This window comes from Falco peregrinus, chromosome 1 (genome assembly GCF_023634155.1).
Source record: "Falco peregrinus isolate bFalPer1 chromosome 1, bFalPer1.pri, whole genome shotgun sequence".
In the NCBI taxonomy this organism is placed as follows: domain Eukaryota; kingdom Metazoa; phylum Chordata; class Aves; order Falconiformes; family Falconidae; genus Falco; species Falco peregrinus.
This window is the reverse complement of record NC_073721.1, coordinates 86356315-86378826: the sequence shown is the minus strand read 5'-3', so window position 1 is coordinate 86378826 and position 22512 is coordinate 86356315. Positions and strand designations below refer to the sequence as shown.

Sequence of the window (22512 nt, the reverse complement as noted above, 5' to 3'; positions counted from 1 at the left end):
AACTGGGGAATCTCACCTGTCATGCAGTGGAGCTATACATGCAGTGTAGCTAATCGCACAGTCACTTCTTCAGAGTGACCACACTGAGCTGCTTGTCCTCCGTATTGCTCTTCGTAACATATCCCCGGTGACTCCTTGCCATATGAAGACAGCAGAACACGGCTGGTAAAGTCAGGAAGATTGGAGACTGGAGTCAAAACAAGTAGTGAAAGGTGGAGGTGGATGTGAGGAAAAAAATTTCTCCTAAAACCATTCAACATCAGAACTTAATCTACAGGTTTGTGTATTTCCTATTGATGCTGACAAATAAAGCAATTCATGTGAAATGCTGATTATTTTCAGACATTAATACACTGGCTTTTATTTGTAAATTGTGCACTGACTGGTGGTGGCCTTTTAAGTTAAAGAAAAAAATCTTAAAAAAAAAGCCACCTACCCAGGGGGATCTAACATTAGTTCTGTAAGATACAACTGACAGCTTTGACTGCGTAAGATGAGGCTAGCCAACTTTTTGCACAAGTAGGAATCTTCCATCCTGCCTAAACAACGCCTTTTTCTGATTCAATTGTTTCTCTCCATCCTTCATCTCAGACATATCTGAACTGAAATCTCTCCAGCCTCCCTTCTCAACAGCTGCAAATTAACTGCGGGGATCCCGGCATACTCTGCAACAGGTGGCTCAGTGCCTTGCTTCGGAATTGGTGCACTGCAGGGAAAGGAATGCAGCACTGAATCCTGATGCTTGCAAGTGCTCTCAGGTTTACAATCATGTAGGAAGTAATGGGGTGAAACAGAGTATGCCAGATAACAGGGGAGAAGGACACGGAGGAGAAACATAGCTGCCGCAAAAATGCTTGCAGTTTCTGAGATGCAAGATAGCAGAAGGAAAGAGTAACATCACTAAATTTTAGGAGCTTTCAGAAACATGGCAAAGTCACAGCTGTTGTGGTACATTCCTTCCGAGAGAGGCAATATTAATGTCAAACTTGTGGCAAGTTTCTAAACAAATTATACAATGTAACTTAGTTCTAAAAGCAAAGCAGGTAACTTTCGTTTATCACAAAACCTGAGCTAGTAAGTAATCCCAACCCATTTGGGGTTTTCCTGTGTAGTATTCCCGGGACTAGGAGCACTGGGGACTGCAGATACCTTCACGTTACAGAACCAGGATAGGTTCAGCAAGCTTGGCCATGTTCCTGGAAGGGGTGAGGAGGCAGTGCCAGGTATGGGGCTCGTAGGAGCAGTATGAGCTGGTGCCTATCTAATCCCACACACCACCACGCACACGTGCTATTCCTATACAGCTGAAGTCTGGTGTTATGCCAAAGTTATTTAGCCCTTGGAACACCATGAAGCACAGGGCACAGACAGGCAAGTGGCTACGCAGCACCAATTCTGTGAGGCTCGATACGCCTACACCTCACTCCCCAGTGTATCACATATTTGCATTATGCAACATTCTCAGCTTTTCTTCATCCAATGTATAAAAAGGACTTGACTACCAAGTGATACAAAATGGAGCCCAAACAACCAAAACAACTTTTTCCATTTCTACTCAAAGCAGCTCATCTACACAGAGGTAAAAATCCCCACTCTCTCCTCATATTCCCACACTTGGACCCAAAATGAACCTCAAGTTTAAGACACAAATACAACACACAAAGACTCTTCTCAAACAGTTTAATAGCAAATAAACAAAGGAAGGTACCACACTTGGCATATACAAAATGACTTGTTGTCGGTGTGTCTGTGCAATTAAAACAGCTTTAAGTTGCCCTTTGGGACAAAAAGAAAAAACACACACACACAAAAGGAAGAAAACTCCTTTAACACATACTCGCTCGTTCCAAACTTGTAACAAATCTTTTCATTTTTAAATCCACTACACAAACTCTGCGATCAGATAAGCAACATGTGCTCCTCTGCTTTTTAAACCATTAAAGTAAAATCGTAATTCTCTACAGAGTACAACACAATTTCACACAAAAAGACATTTTGTTTTGCAAATCAAAACAAGAAAAAAAAAAAAAAAGGAACAGCTCAAACAAGGTAAAGAAAAGCATTTCTACGACTGAACCACAACTTTGAGTTGATTAAATCCCATTACTGCAGAACAGACTCTACATTTGGTCATAGTGGCAATTTGTTTTCTCGTCACATTGTGAATCACTTTACATTGTTTTCTAGTAGAAAAGGCAAAAAACTGTACAAAACCCCTAGTGTTAAATACAATGTTTGTACCAATAAAAAAGCCCACAGGTTTGTCTCCAAAATGTAAATTTTCTTTTTAAATTATTCACAAAAAGCAGCCAAAAATCAGAAAGGCAGCTGCTGCTCCACTGTCTCAAATCCATTAAAACCACCACAGAACAATTAAAACAACCAAAAGAAGAAAAGGAAAGAAGAAAGGAAAGAAACATCCAACATTTGGCATTTTGGTTTTCTTCAGATATTTTTCCACAGGTTTCCCCAAAGTTCCTTATGGAACCAAACGCGCATGTACAGAAACGTATTGGCAGTTTCTCAATACACTGCAGGGTACCAGTGCCCCCCACCAACACAGAGCCCTGTGCATTCAGACTGTGGGACTAACAGCAGCCAGCCCACAACCCTACCTCCCAAAGAAACAAGGCTCTATCCTTTTTTTCATCCAGCCTCACGCTTCACTCCCAGGTATATGTACCATATCCAAACGTGTTCTGTCTTGCAGGCAGATTAAAGACCGTCTATGCAAGTCTAGTCAATATCTGTTGAGATTATAGTATCCTCAGCCAACTCAAGAGTAGGAGAGAAAAAAAATAATCCTTTTGCATCTTTGTATCATTCCAAACACTGGACGAAAGTAAGACTTCAATCAAACACGATTTGTTTTCGCAGTGAAACTCCTTCTCCTGGGATTTCATTTCACTTTATTTTCTACTATTACGATACCTACACGAGCTTACTTCTCCTTCTGACTGAAACTTCATCACAGCACACACTATTCAGGTGCCTTCATCTAGAAGCTACATCCCAGTTTCTACCTGTGCAGATGGTACGTAGGGTAGGGGGGAGCCTGCTACCCAGAAAGCAGTAACCTGTTCTAGTCCATGCTGCAAGCCAGAAAAACTGCTTAGCTCATTACCCAATTAAAAACTAAACAAAAACTAAAAAATCTCCGTAGAGATTCCCCAGCTAAGGCCCTTGAGAAGAGAGCTGGGGATGGTACCCTGTTCAGGTAACAGCTTCAGAGGCTGTTGTATTGTGCTTGTCACTTGGGAAAAGAGCCAGCAGTTGCAGGACCAGGTTTACAGATGCTTTTTCTGGGGTATTTCAAACACTTTACTTCAAGAGCTAACCTAAATCCTTCCAGGATCCTGCCACCAAGGTTTGACTAATGGTATTAAACAAGGGCTGGACTTCACAAGTATGTGCCCTGAATTATAGAAAATGCTCATAAAGAGTGCTTCAAAGCAGCCCTAGCTTCAGATAAATTTGGGAACAGAAATACCATGAAGCTCCCCCACCTTCCTGCTGCCCAGCTATCCCCTTCCACCAAAGGAAGGTGGAATCCCCTTCCACTACAGGAACAGTGCAACCAAGTCCCTGGGAGCCTCTGACAGCACTGGAGATGGAAAAAGGTCCAGGTGCTCTGTCAGACAGACAGTCTAAGTGCACAGGTAGATGCCCTCAGGTGGCTTCCGATCAGATATTTGTCATACCAAAAAAAAACAATTTAAAGGATACCTTTGAAACCCATTAAATTCCTCAGTTTTTGCACAAACTATAGAAAACAGAGAGGTGAAGGTGATATATACGAGGGTGTGAAGAAAACAGCAGGAAACATGCAAAACATTTCTGGGCACGATCTTAGTTTGAAAGATTAAAACAATCATCACATTTTGCTGAGGAGATTGTAGTTACAAAAAAACCAAGCATGCTGGAGCTTAACAAAATACAACATCAACTTTGATCAAATTTTCACTGCAGACTGATAATCACACAGGGGAGCAGGGGAAAAAACAATAATAATAATAATAATAATAATTAAAAAAAAATCAATAAATGCCAGAGCAAAAATGTAGCTACAATCAGACGAAAATGTAGTTCAAGTGTTTTCTGCTGATGCCACTCAAGTCACAAGTTTGAACTCAAAAACACATGCTGTCTCCTCAAGCATAGAAACCAGATCAGCAAAATGTGACTAGGAAGTCTCCTGAAAGATTGAGTCACACCATATAATTGACTTTTTCTTCAAAACTGTGTTTTTAAAACTGAGCACACAGAAAAAACTAAGCCTAGAAAGTGATTGGCTGTATGTTCACAGAAATACAATACTCCACAAGGTATGCTAGCAAGGCTGCTCTGAAGACAATTACAAAGAATCAGATTCACAAAATCAAGTGGTTATCTTACGAAGGTCTAGAAAAATAGAAATTCTTTTATATTCAAATGCAAGTTTAAATATTCCCCTTCAGCAGTCTTTCTAGCAAAACCAATTTGGCAGCACAAAAAAAAAAAAAAAGAAAGAAACAAACATAATAAAAATACACATCAGCATCAAAGGTCAACACAAGGTCAAAGGTGAGAGTTCAAGCATCAGAGAAGCTGAAGAGACAAGGATTTGGACGATGTACTTGAACGCCACATCGACATGCTTTAGGCACAACGATGAACAAACGGCAGGAATCTAGAAAAAAAACAAACCAGAAAGAGGGAGACCCACTGAGTTACACAGAGCAGTACATCCAAACACGGAGAGAGAGAACAAGAATGGGCACTGTACAATGAGATCTCCTGGGGGAGGGAGTTGACAGGGAAGGGCAGCACATGCCAACGATGGACAAGTAAAAGTCGAAGTACATGAAGGACACCAAGTAAACATCAAACTGCCAGAAACCAAATGGAAGCAGAGGCCTGGATTTCCCTCTTAACACCCAGTCTGCGGAGCATTCCACAGCCTAGTGACACATCGGTTAGCATGCACTCCTACACCTTGCCCCGAGCCCAGTGTCTCCACTAGCTCTGTTTAGAAGAAATGAGCAAGCTCCCTCCCCAGGAGACCGACTCCAAAAAACATGACTCCAGGGCTAACATCTGCCCACAGAGACTGAGACCGTAAGAGACAAGACAGAGGACACAAGGGATTCACAGGTGGTTTGACGGCTGAGACTTTTCTTGCATCCTAACATGGTAAGTTCTTGGGCAGTGGAAGCCCAGGAAATCCATGTTCTTTCCTTCAGCTACAGTCCCTTCTCATTCCCTAGGAGCCCATGAAACTGGGGTTGGGTGATTTGGAATGGGGGGGAGGCAAATAAAATTATACAAGACAAAACCTCCATGCATCAGAGAAGAATTCCTCAAGACTTAACTGCCAGTTAAGACTTGTCCTAACTGAGCACTTTTCATACCATTAGACCTGCACAGGGATTTTCCATTCCAACCTTTTATATAAACAGCCCCCAGCTCCCTGACTTTGTGAGGAGGGCATTCTGGGCTCTGAGAAGCTCTACAGTCACTGTTGCCAGATTGATGAATAGATAAAATGTGTTTCCTGAAGCTTTCTTTAAAAGTTTATAAATACAATAATTCCTGTATTGAATGGTATCAGTACCTTTGTTTCCTCCCCTCAGCTTGTGAGCTGCAAGAGACAAGGAACATTTTGGGAAGAATGCAGGCGGTAGGGGAGAGGAGGCAAGTTTTTTCTTTTTTCTTCCTCCCTTCCTGCCCCTGCTCAACTCCCCTGTTTGTGGCCTTATTCCTCAGCACATCTAGTCTCTAACCAGTAGCTTTGAGACCAGAGCCAGGTGAGATTTGTCTATCATCTTATAGCATTTATAGCAAGACTGAGAACAGCAGTGTGCATTCTAGCTCCAAAGCAACAAGAAGCATGTTGTCAACTAAACTTGCAACACTCCACTCGCTAGAATTGACATTAATTTGCTCTTCGTACTTTCCAATTCAGGGAAAGGATTTAGTATGGAGTTTCAACCAACTTCAGCAAACGGAGTACAACGTGACTCTTGCAGTTATTTCTATAGTTCTAGAAATACTCTAGATAGTCTGCAGATAGCTGTAAGGTTTCAGTCCTAAACCAGAAAGGCAAATTCATTACAAACTGAGGCATGAGAAGCAACAAGAGGCATGAAATCAAGTGACATCTAAGCATGCATTATAGAAATTATTTGTGTGATTTATGTGTGTGTGGGGCTTTGATAAATATTTTTCAAATAAATCAGCAATTTTGAGGGGAAAGATTTAAGTTTCATAAAAGCCCCGAGGAAGGACTGGCCTACAAGAGCAGAGCCATGAGATGCTGGACATGAACTAAATAACTAAAGTTACTCCAGTCTGTCCTTGTTTTGTTCTCATAACTGTGGTAATTCTGCCTTCTGTGTTTTATATTTTGTGGTAGGTATGCTCAGGAATATATCACATCCTTATGTTTAAATGTTTGCAATGAGAAGCTCTCAAAGCGTTTTACATGTTCATAGCTGCACCCTTCATTTACAATTTGCTTTATCTAAGTTGCTTTTAGATATTTCCACATGAAACAGGAAACTGTTCTTCCCTAAATCCCAACCACTAACAAGAAGAAACACTTCAGTTAATTCTATTGTGCAAGCAGTATCTATCATGCTACGTGACCTTCAGTGGTCAGATAAAAAGCTTCTTCCTTACAGATGTTTTTGTCAGTGAGAAATTTTCTGAGGCACCTACTTTCCAGATAGTAGCACCCACAGATGGTAAACCACCTCGCCATTAAAACAGAAAGGAAAAATTCACCATCGTTATCTCAGGTACTTTTGAAAAACTCCAATCCTCATTCTGGTTAGAATTAAAATTTAATCACTATATATCAAAGGCATTTTCTAATAATGCAAGCCTTGCATTACTGGAAGAAAAAAACTGAACTACAAAGATATATCCTATTTTGGACTCTGATTATTTAGAGGACCAGAGAATCTATGAGTATGTTTACTGCAGTACTTGATACTAAGTAGCATCAGACTAAGACTTCAATTGTTCATAATACTTTCATCTTATTATGGCATATCTAGTAAACTCAAATGTCTTCTGAGCAAAAAAATATCTATGAAGCAGACCATTTCCATCTTGTTTCTAAAGATATGTAAGTATTTCCCGGTGGCACATGTAATATGTAATATGGAATACATTTAATCAGAGGTCCTACTAGCTTTTGTTATAGAAAATACAGATTCTTTGGTTTATGAGAATACAGAATACCTTGCCCATGTGGCTAACTAAGCCAATCCTCCTGCAGTTTATTTGGACTCACCCTACTCTTATCTGACTGTCCAGGAAATAAACCATTTGACACTGATTTGATCTGCACTTGAATGACAGCATGATAGGAATTAAAATAAAATTTTAAAGCCTCAAGTCCCCCAAATCCCAAACTTGCCTGCCGATGAGTGAGGAAGAAAACTGACTTTAGACTGGAAGGCAAGAACCACTGAAATCTCCAGTCAGGGGCAGCCACCAGACAGACACAGAAATGCTAACTTTATCTGATCGGTTCTGTTATCAGAAAAAAATCTGCCCAAGTCACAAACTTGATACATTTATTAACTTTGGCAACATACATTGACACACCATGAAAGGGAAATCTGAAACAAACACAGAAAAGGGCAACATCTTCAGCTGGTGAAATTTGATGCAGCTCTACTGAAGGGAGCAGAACTGCATTGATTCAAACCATCTGAGGATCACATCTTTTAAAATTTAACCTGCATAGATTTCTTTCTTTTTGGCAATACTTATAGTTACGCCAGTAAGGCACAAGAGCTAGTCCAAGTTAGGTGTCTTAAGGTGATTACCTCTGGAGTCACTGATCAAACTAAGCAACAGTGTAAACTGGTGAATCTCCTAAAGTCAATAGGAGTTGCACCTATTTGCAACAACACCAAGCTTGATCCATAAGTATTGAGTACGCACTATAGGATGCAGAAGCTAAGATATCTAATTTTGGGCAACTGAAATGACTAGTAACGAGGCCAGAGCATCAGGTTAAAAGAAAAACAGGACAAAGGTCTCAAGATAGTACAGTGGGGTAGGATGCAAAGGAGGTAAGAGTGACTGTAGAGACCCCAGAGCACAGTGCTCTCCTCCACTGGTTCACAGCATTCGTCTTCCCCATTTAGCAGTTGCTGGGCTGCAAACAGGCCACTGAAAATCAGTAGTTTCAATCATGCACATCATTATGTATGTAAAACAATCACATTCAGGATTCTACAAAACCCTGGCCTTTTTTTCCAGTGAAATAATTTAGGTAATAAATATTCTCCACCCTGGAGCGGTATAAAACTTCTATAAAAATAGAAACAACATTCTTGGTTACAGCAGGTTGCACTTGGAGCAGTTGCTCCCAACTATGTTTTTTTTTGTTTGTTTGTTTTTTTTCTTTTTTTTTTTTAAAAGTATATTATTTATTAAAAAAAAAAATATCCCGTCATCACCCTGGAGGCCTTCACACTCCAACACTCTCTTCTCAGAAAACCAGGGCACATCTTTCCGTGCAGAATTCAAGTGTACATGGTTCACTTAAGTGTATGTTTATGTTTCTAGAGAGATTCAAATAATTAACATAGAAGGGTACCACATGCCAGCGTAACTGGGAAATTTGGCAGTCTGGCCTTTGAACCTTTGCCACCACAAAATGATTTGGGTAATACCGACAGATTTACCTGCTTGCCATCAATATAGACAGACCAGCATTAACTAACTGATTTTCAATTTAAGAATGGAAAGGGCTTTTCTTGGATGCTACAGATCAGGCCTTGTATTTCTGAGGTTTGAGATCCCAGGGGACCCAGTCCCTGGGAACGCCTGACATTCCTAACTGACCACCAACACACAGGTGCAGATTCTGAAGGCGATCTCAGGTTTGATGGGTTTCGCGCTCCTCCTGTGGGAGCAGAACAGGAAGTCCCAACTCTGCGTCTGACCCACACACTCACTATTTAGCAGCTGGCTCCCAAATTGCAGTGTTAGCTGATGCCCTGGGAAACAGCATGATGAACCAGGAACACAAAGAAAACAAGGAAAAGGAGAAAATATGAGGTAAATGGAACTTCTGTTAAAGATGCACTGAAATTGTAAACTCCCTCTTGTGACAGAGGTGAATTTTGATGGTTATAAAATGGGACTCTTACTATGATTTCTTAAAACAACTCAGGCCAGAGTGTCAAAAGTCCTTTGAGCCCCCTAAAACCAGCGTGTAACAAAGGCCCTTAACAACCCATTAGCAATTTCACAAGTGTGCAGAAAAAGTGTATGTTTGTTGAAGGAATGTGTTCAATTTTCCTTCAGTATAGAAGATAACAGCTAGTACCAAAAGGCAGAATAAGACTGAATGGCTTGATGCTCTGCTCTGGTTCCACAGCTCGTGTGTTAGCCTATTTTGCACTGGTACACACCACCTTAAAGGAAAACTGCAGCATAAAGAAACACCACACTAATTGTTTTTTTTGGTTGTGTTTTTGTTTTGGTTTTTTTTTGTTTGTTTGTTTGTTTTTAAAAACAACCAGGAAGTTATCTTTGTAACAGTTAAGACTGAGAAATCAAACCCTATGAGAACATGTATGAAACAGGAGCCTCAAGAGCCGTGTTCAGGTAACTCTGGGCTTTCCATCCCAATTTAACAGTCATTTTAATAGAGAAACAAACAGCACTTACATTATGCTTATCAGAATGAATTCAAAGTAATACTCTGTAAAAAGAACATTATTCCACAGAAATGGGGAATGTGATGAACTGTTAAGAAGAAAAATTGTCAAAATAATTCTGCAGGTTACCAGGGATCAAAAATTTCTTGTTTCCAGCCCCAGATGTATTCATCCAGACTAAGCTGTCTGTCTCTATACATTTCTACAAAACCTAGTAAAGTACATCACGTAAGTTTTCTTAAATATGGAGAAATTCACTGCATCTCGTTAATATTCAACTGTAAATGGACAGTAACATTTTTCTGAGCAGGAACATTATCTAACAATTTTATAAAGTGCTGTGTACATTCACAATGCTATATAAACGCTACTTTATATACAGAAAAAAAAAATCACTGCAGTTTTCCTTTGGCTTGTTAATGTATTCACCCTTATACTCTGTCTCCTGCTTTAGAGATGATTTACTAAATCCCCACCATGGCATACAGTTAAGGAAATTTCAGAGTGGATGGGGCATGACAAAGGCTACATGGAGTCAGTTCTTTGCTCACCCAGACTTGGATGGGCTCAGTTCTCCTTCCATCTCTGTTTTCATCAGCTGTTCTGTGTTATTTCTGCTTTCCCTTCTCCTATCCCCCATGGTGGTGTGGTGTCAGTTCTGCTTCCCCTTCTCCTCTCTACCCCAAGGCAGTGTGGTGTCAGCTGCTGCTGCTCCCTTTAACCTTCCCTTCCCACCCCCAAGGAGCTGGCATTGGTCCTTCTCAACACACACTGGTTACAAACACAGCAAACTTCAAATAAGGGAGAAAAAAAAAAAACAAAACGAAAAACCTCAGCGATATGGCACCTAAACTCCAAAGTAAAACACTGGAAACAAAAGCACAAACTTGTCCTCCATTCGAAGCGGGATTCTCAGCAGAAGCTGCAGCCGAGTCTTCAGGGGAAGATGTGCCAGACAGAAGGCATAGGTCAGCTTCCAGGACTGTAAAAACACAGCCTTAGGGCTTCGAATCACTAAGTGCGCTCCTCTCCAACTTACCAGAAGATCCTTCTCACTCCAGTCCCGGAGGGGAGGGGCGCTCAGTATGGCTTGCTGTCATTCTTAGAGCGCTTGAGCTGTACTTTCAGACGCTTCATGCCAATCTGAAAGCCGTTCATTGACTGAATGGCAGCCTGTGCAGAGACAGGATTGTCATAACTTACAAAACCTGAAGAAAAGAAAATACATAATTACACCATGCCAAAGCTGTCCAGAACACCTACTCACAACTGGAAATGCAGGTACTCACAAGGTAAGACAGGCTTGCATGAAATGCCATTTTCAGAAGCTCACAACTGACTTTTCACAAAAACTTCTTACCAAGGCCTCTCAGACAAAGCATTGCTTTCTGATGTATGAAACTTTGGCCAAAAGACATACAAAGCTCAGAAAATTAAAATAACGTTTTCTAGTCTTCCAACAAAAACGAGTACTGCTGTTTGCTTTATAGGAACTCATATCTGGGAGAAAACCAAACCTGGAAAATTTTAATCTATGTATGAAAGCTCATTAAAGATAAAAGACTGAAATTGCCCTCTTGGCAATATGAGAGTAGATTTGCTTCCAGTGAAGTAGCTGTCAAGGCAGTGTAGAACTTGTACCGCTATTATGTTTAGGTTTCTCTCAGATGAAAAGAAGTTATATATCATCTCAGGCAAACAGTATCCTCAAAATAAACTTCTCCAGGGTTTTGAAAGAACGCATTTTAAATAATTCCAGTCAATGGCTAGCATCACTACCTGGGGAGATCATTCTATACACAGGTGTTACAGCCTGAAGCTTAGCATACTTTTGTGTTCTCATGAAGCATCAGATTGTCCACATCTTTTGGCTCAAATACTAAAAAATACATGCTATTATGTAGGGACAAAGCTATCAAAATCATAGAGAAAGGCTCACCACTCCTATTCCATCACAAGAAATCTCCATCTATCACAATAGTCATGAGAGCTTACAGCACTACAAAAATGCTACAAGTGCTTGCACTGGGGTTTCAAAGTGAGGAAATTAAAACCGTGAATCTTTCAGTCCACACACACAGCCTCCTACTACACAAGCTAAGGAAGAATATGTTCTTTGCTCTTCTGTCATCAGACTTTAGCAGTTAACGAAAAATAATCTGTTTGGATAGTAACAGTAGCATGACAGGTTGATTTACAGTTTTAGGATACACTTCCACCCTCATGTGCCTCCCATCTAAATACACAACAAGCAGAACAAAATTAGGACAAAAGATGGTTACTACCGAAGTTAGGTAGTAAATAACAACTGAAATGGTTTTACTATTACAAAGTTTTCAAGAATTAGGAGGCAGCTTTAAAAATTGCCTTCAGAGCATTTACAGAACATCAGAGTTAAATACTCCTGCACTATATGGCAGCCATAACAATTCTATACAAAAATATTAACAGAAGTAATTCACAATGATAACATAGTAAGTAGTATATACAGCAACATAAACAATTAGTGAAGACAGAAAGGAGGAAGAGGATGAACTACACTGTGATTACAGTCTGCAAACACAAATCATTGTGAATTATCTAGGGCCAAAACAATATAATGAGGCATAACAATATGAAATCAGGAGAAGCAAAAAGTCACAATGAAAATCAGGAAAATGCAGGTCAGTGCTAGAAGAGTTCAGACTGATTTGTTTATTTTTTAGGAATACAGAGAAAAAGTCACCAGTTGACTTAAAAGCTAGACTAGAAAATATACTGAAAAAGACATGACTCTGAAGAAGTCACCTTGCTACAGGTAAAATGATTAGACTCAACGTACCAAAACACTTGCTCAGATTGGTCTGCTTGTCAATGAAAACCTTGGCAGAGACAACATTTCCAAATGGCATGAACATCTGCAGCAGATCCTGATCCCCAAACTCCTGGGGGAGATGGTAGATAAACAGATTGGCTCCCTCTGGACCTTCAAACAGCAAGCGGGAATATAAATTCAGAAAGAGCATGGATAACATACACCCACTTTACAAAAAAAAAGTGTGGAAGAGCCATTCAAGCCAAATTTTCTAGATAAAACAATGAAACTGCTGTTTGTACTTCTGTAGAGTACCTGATTCCAGAATAAATGAGCATGACCCTTTGATGGGATTGATCATTCAAATAATTCTAGCTCTTTCTCACCATTTTTGCTTGTAATTTCCACATTGTGCCAAAACTACACATACAAATTGTACAAATACAAAATACAAGTAAGTAATCGCATTACTTTTCATCTGACATCTAAACATCCTACAGTCTGCTGAAAACTTATTCCTACATTCTTTACTTCACATATTAAATTGATTCTGAATCTGAAGAGTGAAGAGATTGGCATTAACTGCCTGTGGGAAGAGGCGGAGGACCAAGAAAACAAAATTAACAAAGCCACAACTGATTCTCTGACAGTGGGATGTATCAGGCTGCAGACTCAAACTCTCCTGTCCACTAAGAAAATGGAAGAGTACGATTACTAATTATTTAAAACTAGACAAGGCCTGGGAGAAACCTCCTGTATAAAAACTATTTTGGACAGCCCTTAACAGAGAGACCTCATAGGTTTTCCTTCTTTGTGTTCTGTAACTTCATTCATAAAAACGCTGCCAAATAAAAGCTCTGCAGGTAAGGTAGCTGCAAGGGCTGAACCTGCCCTTTTGAAAAAAAAACCCCTCAGGTTGTTTCTACAACTTTCTGCCTACCTTCTTTTTGACTTCCTGCTGCACCAATACTCTGCTGTGTTAAGAGACTCTGGTTATAGAGTGTAGGCAATGCAGCAGCAGCATATTGCTGGATTCCAGAATAAGCCTGCGTGAGGGCTTCCATTGTGCTACCTGTCCCATTTGAAAGACCACCACTGCCAAGTCCTCCATTTAAGGCTGCCATTCCTGTATAACAAAGAGGGAATAAAGATGACTGAGTACTTCCACTGAGCCAGACCAATTATCTTTCAAAAACTCTTCACTATTACAAAAAGCAGGGAGCAGAAAGAAACCCCTACAGAAACAGCACAGCCTCAGAAATGATAATCAGCTATTCCCCCAACCCACCACAACACGTAGCTTACCTGCTAAAGAGCTAACATTGAGGCCTGCTGTAGCCCCTGCCAGTGTCTGCAGTGCTCCAAGAGAAGCCATTGGATTAACAGAGGAGCTGCTACTGGAGCTAGGTGAGGAACCTGCTATTAAAATAAGATAATTAAACTTCAGTATTTTTTTGGTCCTGATAATTCAAATTCTTCATTAAGTTATTTCTGTAGAAAATGCTAGTAAGGAACTGATCACGACAAAACGGTATACTTCATGTCAAAAACAAAAGAATCCCAAACCCACACAATTTGATTGATCATACTGCTTATGTATCTTCTAATGCCTTCCTACATTTTTTAAAAAATTCTACTTCATCATAACACCCATCTTTTGTAGAAATTACAATTTCATTAACTGTAAGACACCTAAGGATTGAGACAATACAGGAATGTTAGCTGAACTTTGTACCTCAACATAAAGTGACCAGCAGCAATGCCCGTTTCCTGCTGACTAAAGTAGAAATCACTTGCTACATATTAACATCTATCCTTGAAACACCACAAAAGGTGAAAAAGACCTGAAACATAGATACTAGGGACATTAAAGAAAGCTCCAGCCAAACCAAACATATGGTTTTCCTATACTGCCAGATCAGGAACAGCAGATGCCCAGATTATTCTGACACATGAAATAATTTTCCATTCAAGATCCTGCGGCAGCAGCTGGGGCTAGGGCCAAGAGAAGACTTGAAATGTACATCCAAAACACACCGTCTATCCCGTTGACTGTGCCACCAATATCTTTAACTAACGTTTACTCAGGAAGAGAGGTTTACAGATACAGTACCTAGCAGCTTATACAACATGCCAAATTCTACAACAGGCAGAGTTAGTTCTACAGAAATAGACATCAAAACCATGAGAAAAAAAGCTTGCCAAGCTGGTGCGTCAAAAGAAACAGAAGTTCAAATTAAGGACATCTACAAAGATTATGGACATGATAAAATAAGAAAAGAATAGTATTTTACATAGCAGTGGTCTTCCTTACAGGTTTGTGGACTAAGAAAACCGAAAAAGGTAAATATGAGAAGCTATGTATACTGCTATTAAACCAGTTAAGTTTAAACCTACTGCACAAGATGCACAGGAAAATATTTACAGCTTCTATAAATTAAAAGATACTGAAGACTGGTGCTGTGGAGGCATGCTGTAGTCTTCTTTCAAGAGGAATTTATTTGCCTGACCAGGCGGGTAACAGAAGAACTGAAATTCAGGCATTTTCAGTTCCCTTCATGTTTCTGTGATTCTCAGTTATGCTGTCTACATCGATTAAAACTTCAAAAAGAACTGTTAGCATCTTTCAAGCAGATTCACACACACTACATATTCACCACTTCCTATATGTGCTACAAAGTCTCTGCTGGAGCAGAGTATGGTAGCTATTTAAATGGAACACAGCAAACTTACTTAACGAGTCCTAACCAAAGTAGCTGCACCTAACAAAAGCTGCAAGAGAACCCAGGGAGCTGTACTTCGTATCACTGTTTAGTTTTTGTACCGACAGAGGAAATGACAAATCTCGTCTATGAAAAGTTCTAGATTCTTAAGTCAGAAATTGAAAGACAATGCCCCAAACTACATTTTAAGATGCTTACTATGAAGAATAGGAGACACTTTCCATCTTATAATCAGCAGCATATGAAATGTTGGAAAAATATAGAGAACAAGTTACAGTATAACCCTCAAGTTCGCAGAAAAAAATAGCACAGCTAGCTGAATAAAATCCAGTGCTCAGAAATGATACAGCTGTCTCAATTTGAGAATACCACTTGTTTCTGCAATGCTTCATTGCTAACCTGCATAATATAAAAAGACACATTTGACAGATGAGAACACCATTAAAAAAAAACCCAAACCACACCCCACAACAAAATAGTAGTGGTATGGGAAAAAAAGAATGAAGCCAATGCTAGAAAGCAAAGTAAAAGAGAGAATGGATGCCTTCCCTACTTTAAAAAAGTGGTGATTTTAAAGAAATTAAACCGCTAAAAAAGCTGCACAGTTATTTTAGTTTAGCTGACTTTATCAGAAATCTCTAAGCAAAACAAGGAATGCTTTAGTACTTTAGACACCAAGAAAATTTAACATTGTTTGGTTTATTTTATCATATGTATATAGGAATTACTGTACCAAGTCAGCACTCCATTTCTGATGACGACTAAAGGCAGATAGTGACAGCAGAGCAGAAACACAGGGCAATTACAAAGGAATACTTCCTAGGTATATTTTATATATATCTCTATATATCTCTCTATATATATCTATCTCAGTACAACAATTTGCAAATCTAGGATTGTTTCAGCCAAGGGGAATGTCTCTATCAAAGTTATGATTTTCATTCGTTAATTTCAGTAACACCAAATTATTTGACTCTACTATGTTCTAAGGCATGAGTTCTACAATTTAATCATGCACTATACAAAAAAATAGCTGTTATTTTTGAACTGTCAGCTGACAACTTCACCTGATATTCTGTAATCCTTGCAGAATATCTAAGGACTGGTCTTTCCCCATACATCTTCATCACAACACTAATACATTTGTAGACTTCAATCATATATCCTCCTCCAATGTCAGTCTTCTATTTTTCAGGCTCCCTCACTGCTCCCAAATAGGGAAGGTGTTCCACAGTTCTAGTCATCCCTTCTGTTCTTCTGGGTTTTTTATGTGTATTATTTTAGATTCAGAAAATGGCACACAGTAATGGGGACAGAAAACCAACATAGCTTTATACATGTTCATTACTCCATCCCTCATTCTTAACATTGTTTCTTGCTGGTTTGGGTGGGTGGTTGTTTTTTTTCCGCTTGCTATTGAGGTTATGTTTTCTTAGATCTATCTTCTAAGTTGTATCTAGTCAAAAAGGCTAACTCTAAGAGTTACTTGAAAAGGTTTTCAGAAAACTGAATACGTAGTGAAGAATAGCTATGAAAAATAATGAAACTTAGACATCAATTACCAGGTAAACTGAGGGAACAGTAATTCTGTTCTAATTCACTCAACTAGCATCCAAGCAATGAGCTAAAGAGCACTAAAATTCAGGCAACGAATGTGACTGAACTGTACGAGACTTAGTTCCAGCAAATGAAGACAGACTATGATCTCTCTGAAAACAATTTTGCTGGACACACTAAAGCCAGGAAAGTTACCTAGTCTTTGCTGGACCTTTGATGCTTGCCTTTGAAAGGATGAGAAATGGAAACATACATCAGCTTTGGCAACCATTCTATTTTGCTATGGAGCAGACAACTCTTTATTGATGTTCGAGCGAAAAAGATGGCAGACAAGACACTCCAATCCTGAGATACTTCTGTAATATTTTCTTGAACGTCCTTTTCACAAGCTAGCTGTTTAAAATGAGTTTAAGGCCATGGTCTCTGTAACATGAATTACCTATAGGTGGATACAGCAGAGGTCTGTTCAGTTCCAAAGAACAGTTGCTTTATTGCAAGGTTGAAGGTTCTACTCCATCCTATTCTACATCAAAATACACAATACTGTTTGGAAGTATCTCAAAAAATCACCTGAAACGAGTAGGAAGACAGCAAAACAATACACTCACCACCACCTCCGAGCTCAACCATTCTGACATGCAACCTATCTGTACTTCACAGACTGCAGGGTGGACTTCCCAGTCCCCCAAACACAAAATTTATCAGTGCAGATGAAAGAAAATAAAAAAAAGTAACTACACATAATGACTGTCTGGATTTTTTCGCCAACTATGCAGTTTGAGGACAATCTGGGAGAGATGTCCAAATAAGCATCAGGTGAACATTTGGATGACAGATGGATAGAAGTCAAGCCGGTAGTCATCTCATCTGCAGTTCGGTTTAAGAGGTTATCACAGTAGATGTTGCCATATGTCCCACAGACAAGGAAGGCATTTACTAACACACGGTATGGAACAGCTATATACTGAGCTTTTTCAAGGTCTAGGTATGGTTCCGGAGGGATGCTCTGAATGTGTGAAGTCCAATAGCCTTCTATGCGAATGCACACATAAGTATTAATCAAAAGAGAATTTCAAGTTTGCTTTTATAATAGCTAGTTTAAAGAGTTAAACTGTATAATTACAGGAAGTATCATGAGACTGAATGCTGTCTGTTCACAATGAGGCTTCCCCTTCCCACAATTTAAGTATGGTTTTAAAAGGTAAAACATTCACACCCCTGATGAAAAGCACTGAAACCATTTCAGTTTGATGTTAGTTACTATGTACAGACCACATATCCTCCAGAACTTACTTCTTTTGCACAGAGCTAATCACTACTCTTTTAAAATTATACTTGAAATTAAATTTAAAGAGCAATGCAACAGTGACTGCTTCATGTTATAAGCCTGTGAAAAGTGAACTGATACCTCTGTATAGGATATTAATTCAAATAACCCATCATGATTACTTGATTGTTGACACATAATAATTTATTAGTATGACTGGCAACCAGAAAGCTGTCTGGATTCAGCACAGAAGATAATTAAAAATGAACTACGCTTACCACCCTGTAAGCCCCTCCACCAGCATTGATCATAGCAGAACAGAGTCCCGAGATATGCCTCTCATCAAGGCAAAAGTAACCTGCAGAGTGCTGTGGAACAGCCAAAAAACACAGAAGGGAAACCAGTCCTAAAGAATCACACAATAGTAGCAGAACTTCAGTTGAAAGGGACCTGTGTGGATCATCTAGTCTAGTGGTCTTCTCCCAGCTGGTCTAACCTCTGAGTTAGGTCAGCCTCTTCAGGGTCCTTTCTAGTTGCATTCTCAATCTCTGAAATGATGGCAGATTCCACAGCACCTCTGGCACCAGGGCTCCTCAGCTTAATCACTCGCACCATTAATTTTATTTTTCTTTCATATCCAGTCAGAATTTTCTTTGTTGCAACTTGTGCCCATTGCCCTTGTGCTTTCATGTACACTCCTGAGAAGAGGGTGTCTCTGCCTTTTCTAGCACATCTGACATTTGAACTTCACAACCTGCCAGTCCCTTTCCCTGCCTCAACAAATCAGAAAACAAACTTGCTCCTGTCAGTAGATGAGAGCACCAACAAGGAAATCTTAATTCTAAATGCCAGTCACAGCAAATTGTAACCTGACAATTCCAGCTCTGCTACTGCATGAGGAAATACGGGAGAAGCTCTCAGATACATTCACCTTCATGTTTCCCCTATGATGAAGAAGCATTAGTGGGTTATAAATGCAGATCTTCTATAGCTTCAACTCTAGCTTTGGTTATTTTTTTTTCTTTTGGGTGTTGTGTGTTGGGTTGTTTGTTTTGTTTTTTTTACATTATAGGATACCATAGCTGGGACTCAAGATAAATTTTGAAATGTTAATCTTCATGAATTGCTGACCACAGTTTTTATGTAAAAAAAGGAAACCTGTCCAGCAACAGAACACTCTTTGAACTGGATTCTTTCTTGGGGATTTCTCTAAGTAGAAAACTCTGCAAAGCACCCATGGTTTAACTCCTGATCATGTGACATAAGGTTTTCTAAACAGCTTTTCCTTGTAATCTCTTTACGATCTCTTAGTCCAGCTCCTTGGTCCTCCTACACAATAAAAAAAGCTACCTGTGGAAATTTCAAACACTCCCCAACCCCCTTTGGTCTCTCACAATCACATGTGAAGATGTCAGCCTTGTAGGCTGGATTTCAAAATTGGATATGCAATTTGGTTTTTCATGACAAACAGAAAAAACAAAGTCAAACCCACATGCCACGCCACAGATGCTGGAAAACTAACACCCTGAAAATATAGCGTCTCTCTTCCCATGTCAGGATTTAGAAATAAATGAAAATAGGATACAAATAACTGAGTAGGATAGTGATCCTCATTTGTGGTAAAAACTGAGCATGTCTGATGTAAGCATAATTTAATTTATTTTTGTTTTCTTATTTGTTGCATTTAATGGTCACATTTAACAATAAGGCAGCAAAAGAACACTACTTGGACATTTTAGCCTCTCTGGGTAATATACAGACCCTAAAGTGAAAAAAAACCAAACCCCAAACCCAAACAAACCAAACCCACAAACCCAAAGCCACCCACAAACAACTCCCCCGCTGCCCTCCTCCAGAGAGCAAGACACTGATTTTTCTGTGCAACTCAGACATTCAGTTCTAGACAACCAACCACTTCCCAATAAATGTGCTAAGGGTCTGTTTATTCTACATCTATGAGGTTGTTAGAGTATCTCTGTCTTCATTAATGCTAGAGGAATATAAACTACACTGTTCTAGAGTACAGAATGCATTACTTCATGCTTAAGGCATCTTCTACCTCCACGTCCAGGGGAACAGGGTACATTTGCCACGGTACCTGCCTAAAACCACAGATAAACCAAGCATTGTTTAATTGTAATAACATGACTGGAAAGAGGTCACCTACCTTTCTGTTTCATGACGACCTCAAAAATTCTTGTTACTCTGAATTAATCTGACCATTTGGAAGAAGGAACACAGCAGGCAAAAAAGCCTTTGCTGATGGCAAAGATGCTTACCCTAAACAAAGGCCAGTGGATCCACCAGTAAAACTGATTATTAAAGAATCGACATCAAAGTGACAAAAAGGGACAGACAAAACAGATGGCACCTATCCTGAAATGACCCCTAAGGCAACCCATGTCATAACCCACTACAGCATAGGCAGTCTCTTACCTGAGCTGGTGAGCACACTCAGGGGACTGCTGGAGGAAGTGAGCGCAGCAGTACCACTCGGTGTGTTCTGAGCTGCGCTGGCCGCAGCTGCTAATGCAGCCAGGTTCTGTAATTGCATCGCATTCAGTCCTGCAACACATTGAAGAATGCACAGAGTTTCTCCTATAATAGTCACCATCACCCGAGCTTAACAGATCCAGCAACTTCAGCACATCACAAGTGAGTAATAGGAAGGAGCTTAAAACCAACAGGCTTAATATTACTGATCTTTTCTACACTGTGATTCCTTGCTGTAACGAAAAAAAAAATACGTTTTTCTTTGCTCAGATAGATGAGTTTCAGTAAAAGATCAGGTAGTCATGATCCCAGATGTAGACTCCAGAGTACAAAAATTTTCAAGCAGTGTTCTCTCCAGTCACAAAAGCATAGCAGCTTTAACTGAGAGTCGAGCCAGGGTGTGACAGCTCATCTGCTACAGAGCTTGTCTCAACACCAGGCCAATAACTTAATTTCCTTTCATGTCCCTTTCATTGTCTTTGTATGGGAACAGCAATAACTGCAGAACTCTTTCAAGAAGGCCTACATACCACAGTGGCCACAAAGTCACATCTTTAACCCACCATCAGCTGAATATCAGCACATTCGGTTTGGTCCCCTTGGCAGCCAACAAGCAACAGGCAATTACGAGACAATGTTAACTGGCAACTCCTGACCACAAGATCACCCAGTGTATGTGTAGGCTAGTCAGGTGGTCAAACAGAACTGGTAAGGAAAATGGGAAATATTAGGAATGTTTGGGTAAGAAGCCAGGAATATTGGAGGGGGAGGAAGGTATCCTTGTGTGGACAAAGTTTTACTGGTCAATTTACTCATCTGACTCACCTTAATTTTGAGTCACAATGTTTAAATGAAACCATTTGGTCAGTACTGACCCTGTAGTTTGCCCACTTCTCCTGCCACGGTATTATCATTGGTATTGGTCTTCTGAATTCTGTATTTTAGCCATCCTTTGGTAGGCTAGCTCCATTCCTCCAATTCTGCCTCTCTTCCCTTCTCCCTTAATTCCCTTTCTTGTCTCCACCTTTGCTTATTCTAAAAATTCTTCCTCTTTTCATCTGACTTCAGAAAATCCATACTAATTCTTCCCTACAAAATTAAAACCAAAATTCAATTGATCACCATTCGTATAACAGCATTGAAACATCCTAGGCAGACATGGCACCTCATCTTTTGGATGCTCAGAAGTACTTTGTGACAAAGCACACTTCTCAAATAATTAAAATCTCAGGTTCGTAATTTAAGTATGTAAACAGACAACATAAGAATGTAAGTGACAATGCAGTATAAACTATTTTCTAAAAAACTTCTACCACCTTTAGTATAGTACACTTTTTTTTTTAATCTTTTCCAGTTGTTTTCTCTTTGTGACGGGATCTGTTTCCCTAATCATATTTAGTGCCTGAAACAAGAAGATTCTGCCTTTATTTACTAACATAAAAGCATGAAGTTTAAACCAAAAGTTGTATTTTTTGTTTTTATTGTGCTACAGAGGGTTAAAAGTGCAAGTGTTAGAGCTAGTGAGGAACAGAGCAGCTTGCTTCCTTTCTGAAGCAGTTTGGCATGTGCCAACTGCACCTGTCCTCTTGTCATCACATTGTTTTCCCATCTGCTCCCAAACAGGGTCAAGATTAAATTTTGTCTACAAAGTCTGATATAGTTTGGGATCCAATTACCTGCTTAATTTTTCTTTCCATGAATTTCAAGAACAGCCATCAGCTGAGATACTAACAGGGCTTTGAAACTAAAACACTTTCTGTGAGGAATCACAGACTTGGAATAATTCTTTCAAAACACCATGCAACATGCTATTTATACATCTGAGTTACCAATTTTTCAGGTGTTTTTTGTAAATAGTGAAGACAGAATTACCCTAGAAACTTCACAGCCAACCTCAGCTAGTTAACCCCTTCCCCAGTCCTTACTGCAGTAACAATATGAACTACTGCACTGTTTTTCTCCTTTATTACCATTTGTTTTTAAACAGACAAGAGGGGGAAAACCAGTATC

General features: G+C 39.6%; 1 protein-coding gene across 19 annotated transcripts in view; it reads right to left on the bottom strand.

The window, feature by feature from the left end:
• The window catches only part of CELF1 (CUGBP Elav-like family member 1), a 69483-nt gene that overhangs the window by 5646 nt on the left and 41325 nt on the right, over window positions 1-22512 (bottom strand). For 11 of the 19 annotated variants that reach the window (XM_055793924.1, XM_055793936.1, XM_055793927.1 and 8 more), the window contains 5 exons: window positions 20446-20574; window positions 13768-13881; window positions 13403-13588; window positions 12490-12633; window positions 1667-10876 (listed from right to left, as the gene is read on the bottom strand). In XM_055793924.1, coding sequence (XP_055649899.1) covers window positions 10749-10876; window positions 12490-12633; window positions 13403-13588; window positions 13768-13881; window positions 20446-20574 — 701 coding nt within the window. In that variant the 3' untranslated portion in view covers window positions 1667-10748. Of the gene's footprint in view, window positions 1-16; window positions 188-1666; window positions 10877-12489; window positions 12634-13402; window positions 13589-13767; window positions 13882-20445; window positions 20575-22512 lie in introns of those variants that run through there. The other 8 variants (XM_055793926.1, XM_055793937.1, XM_055793929.1 and 5 more) reach the window with 5 other exon arrangements.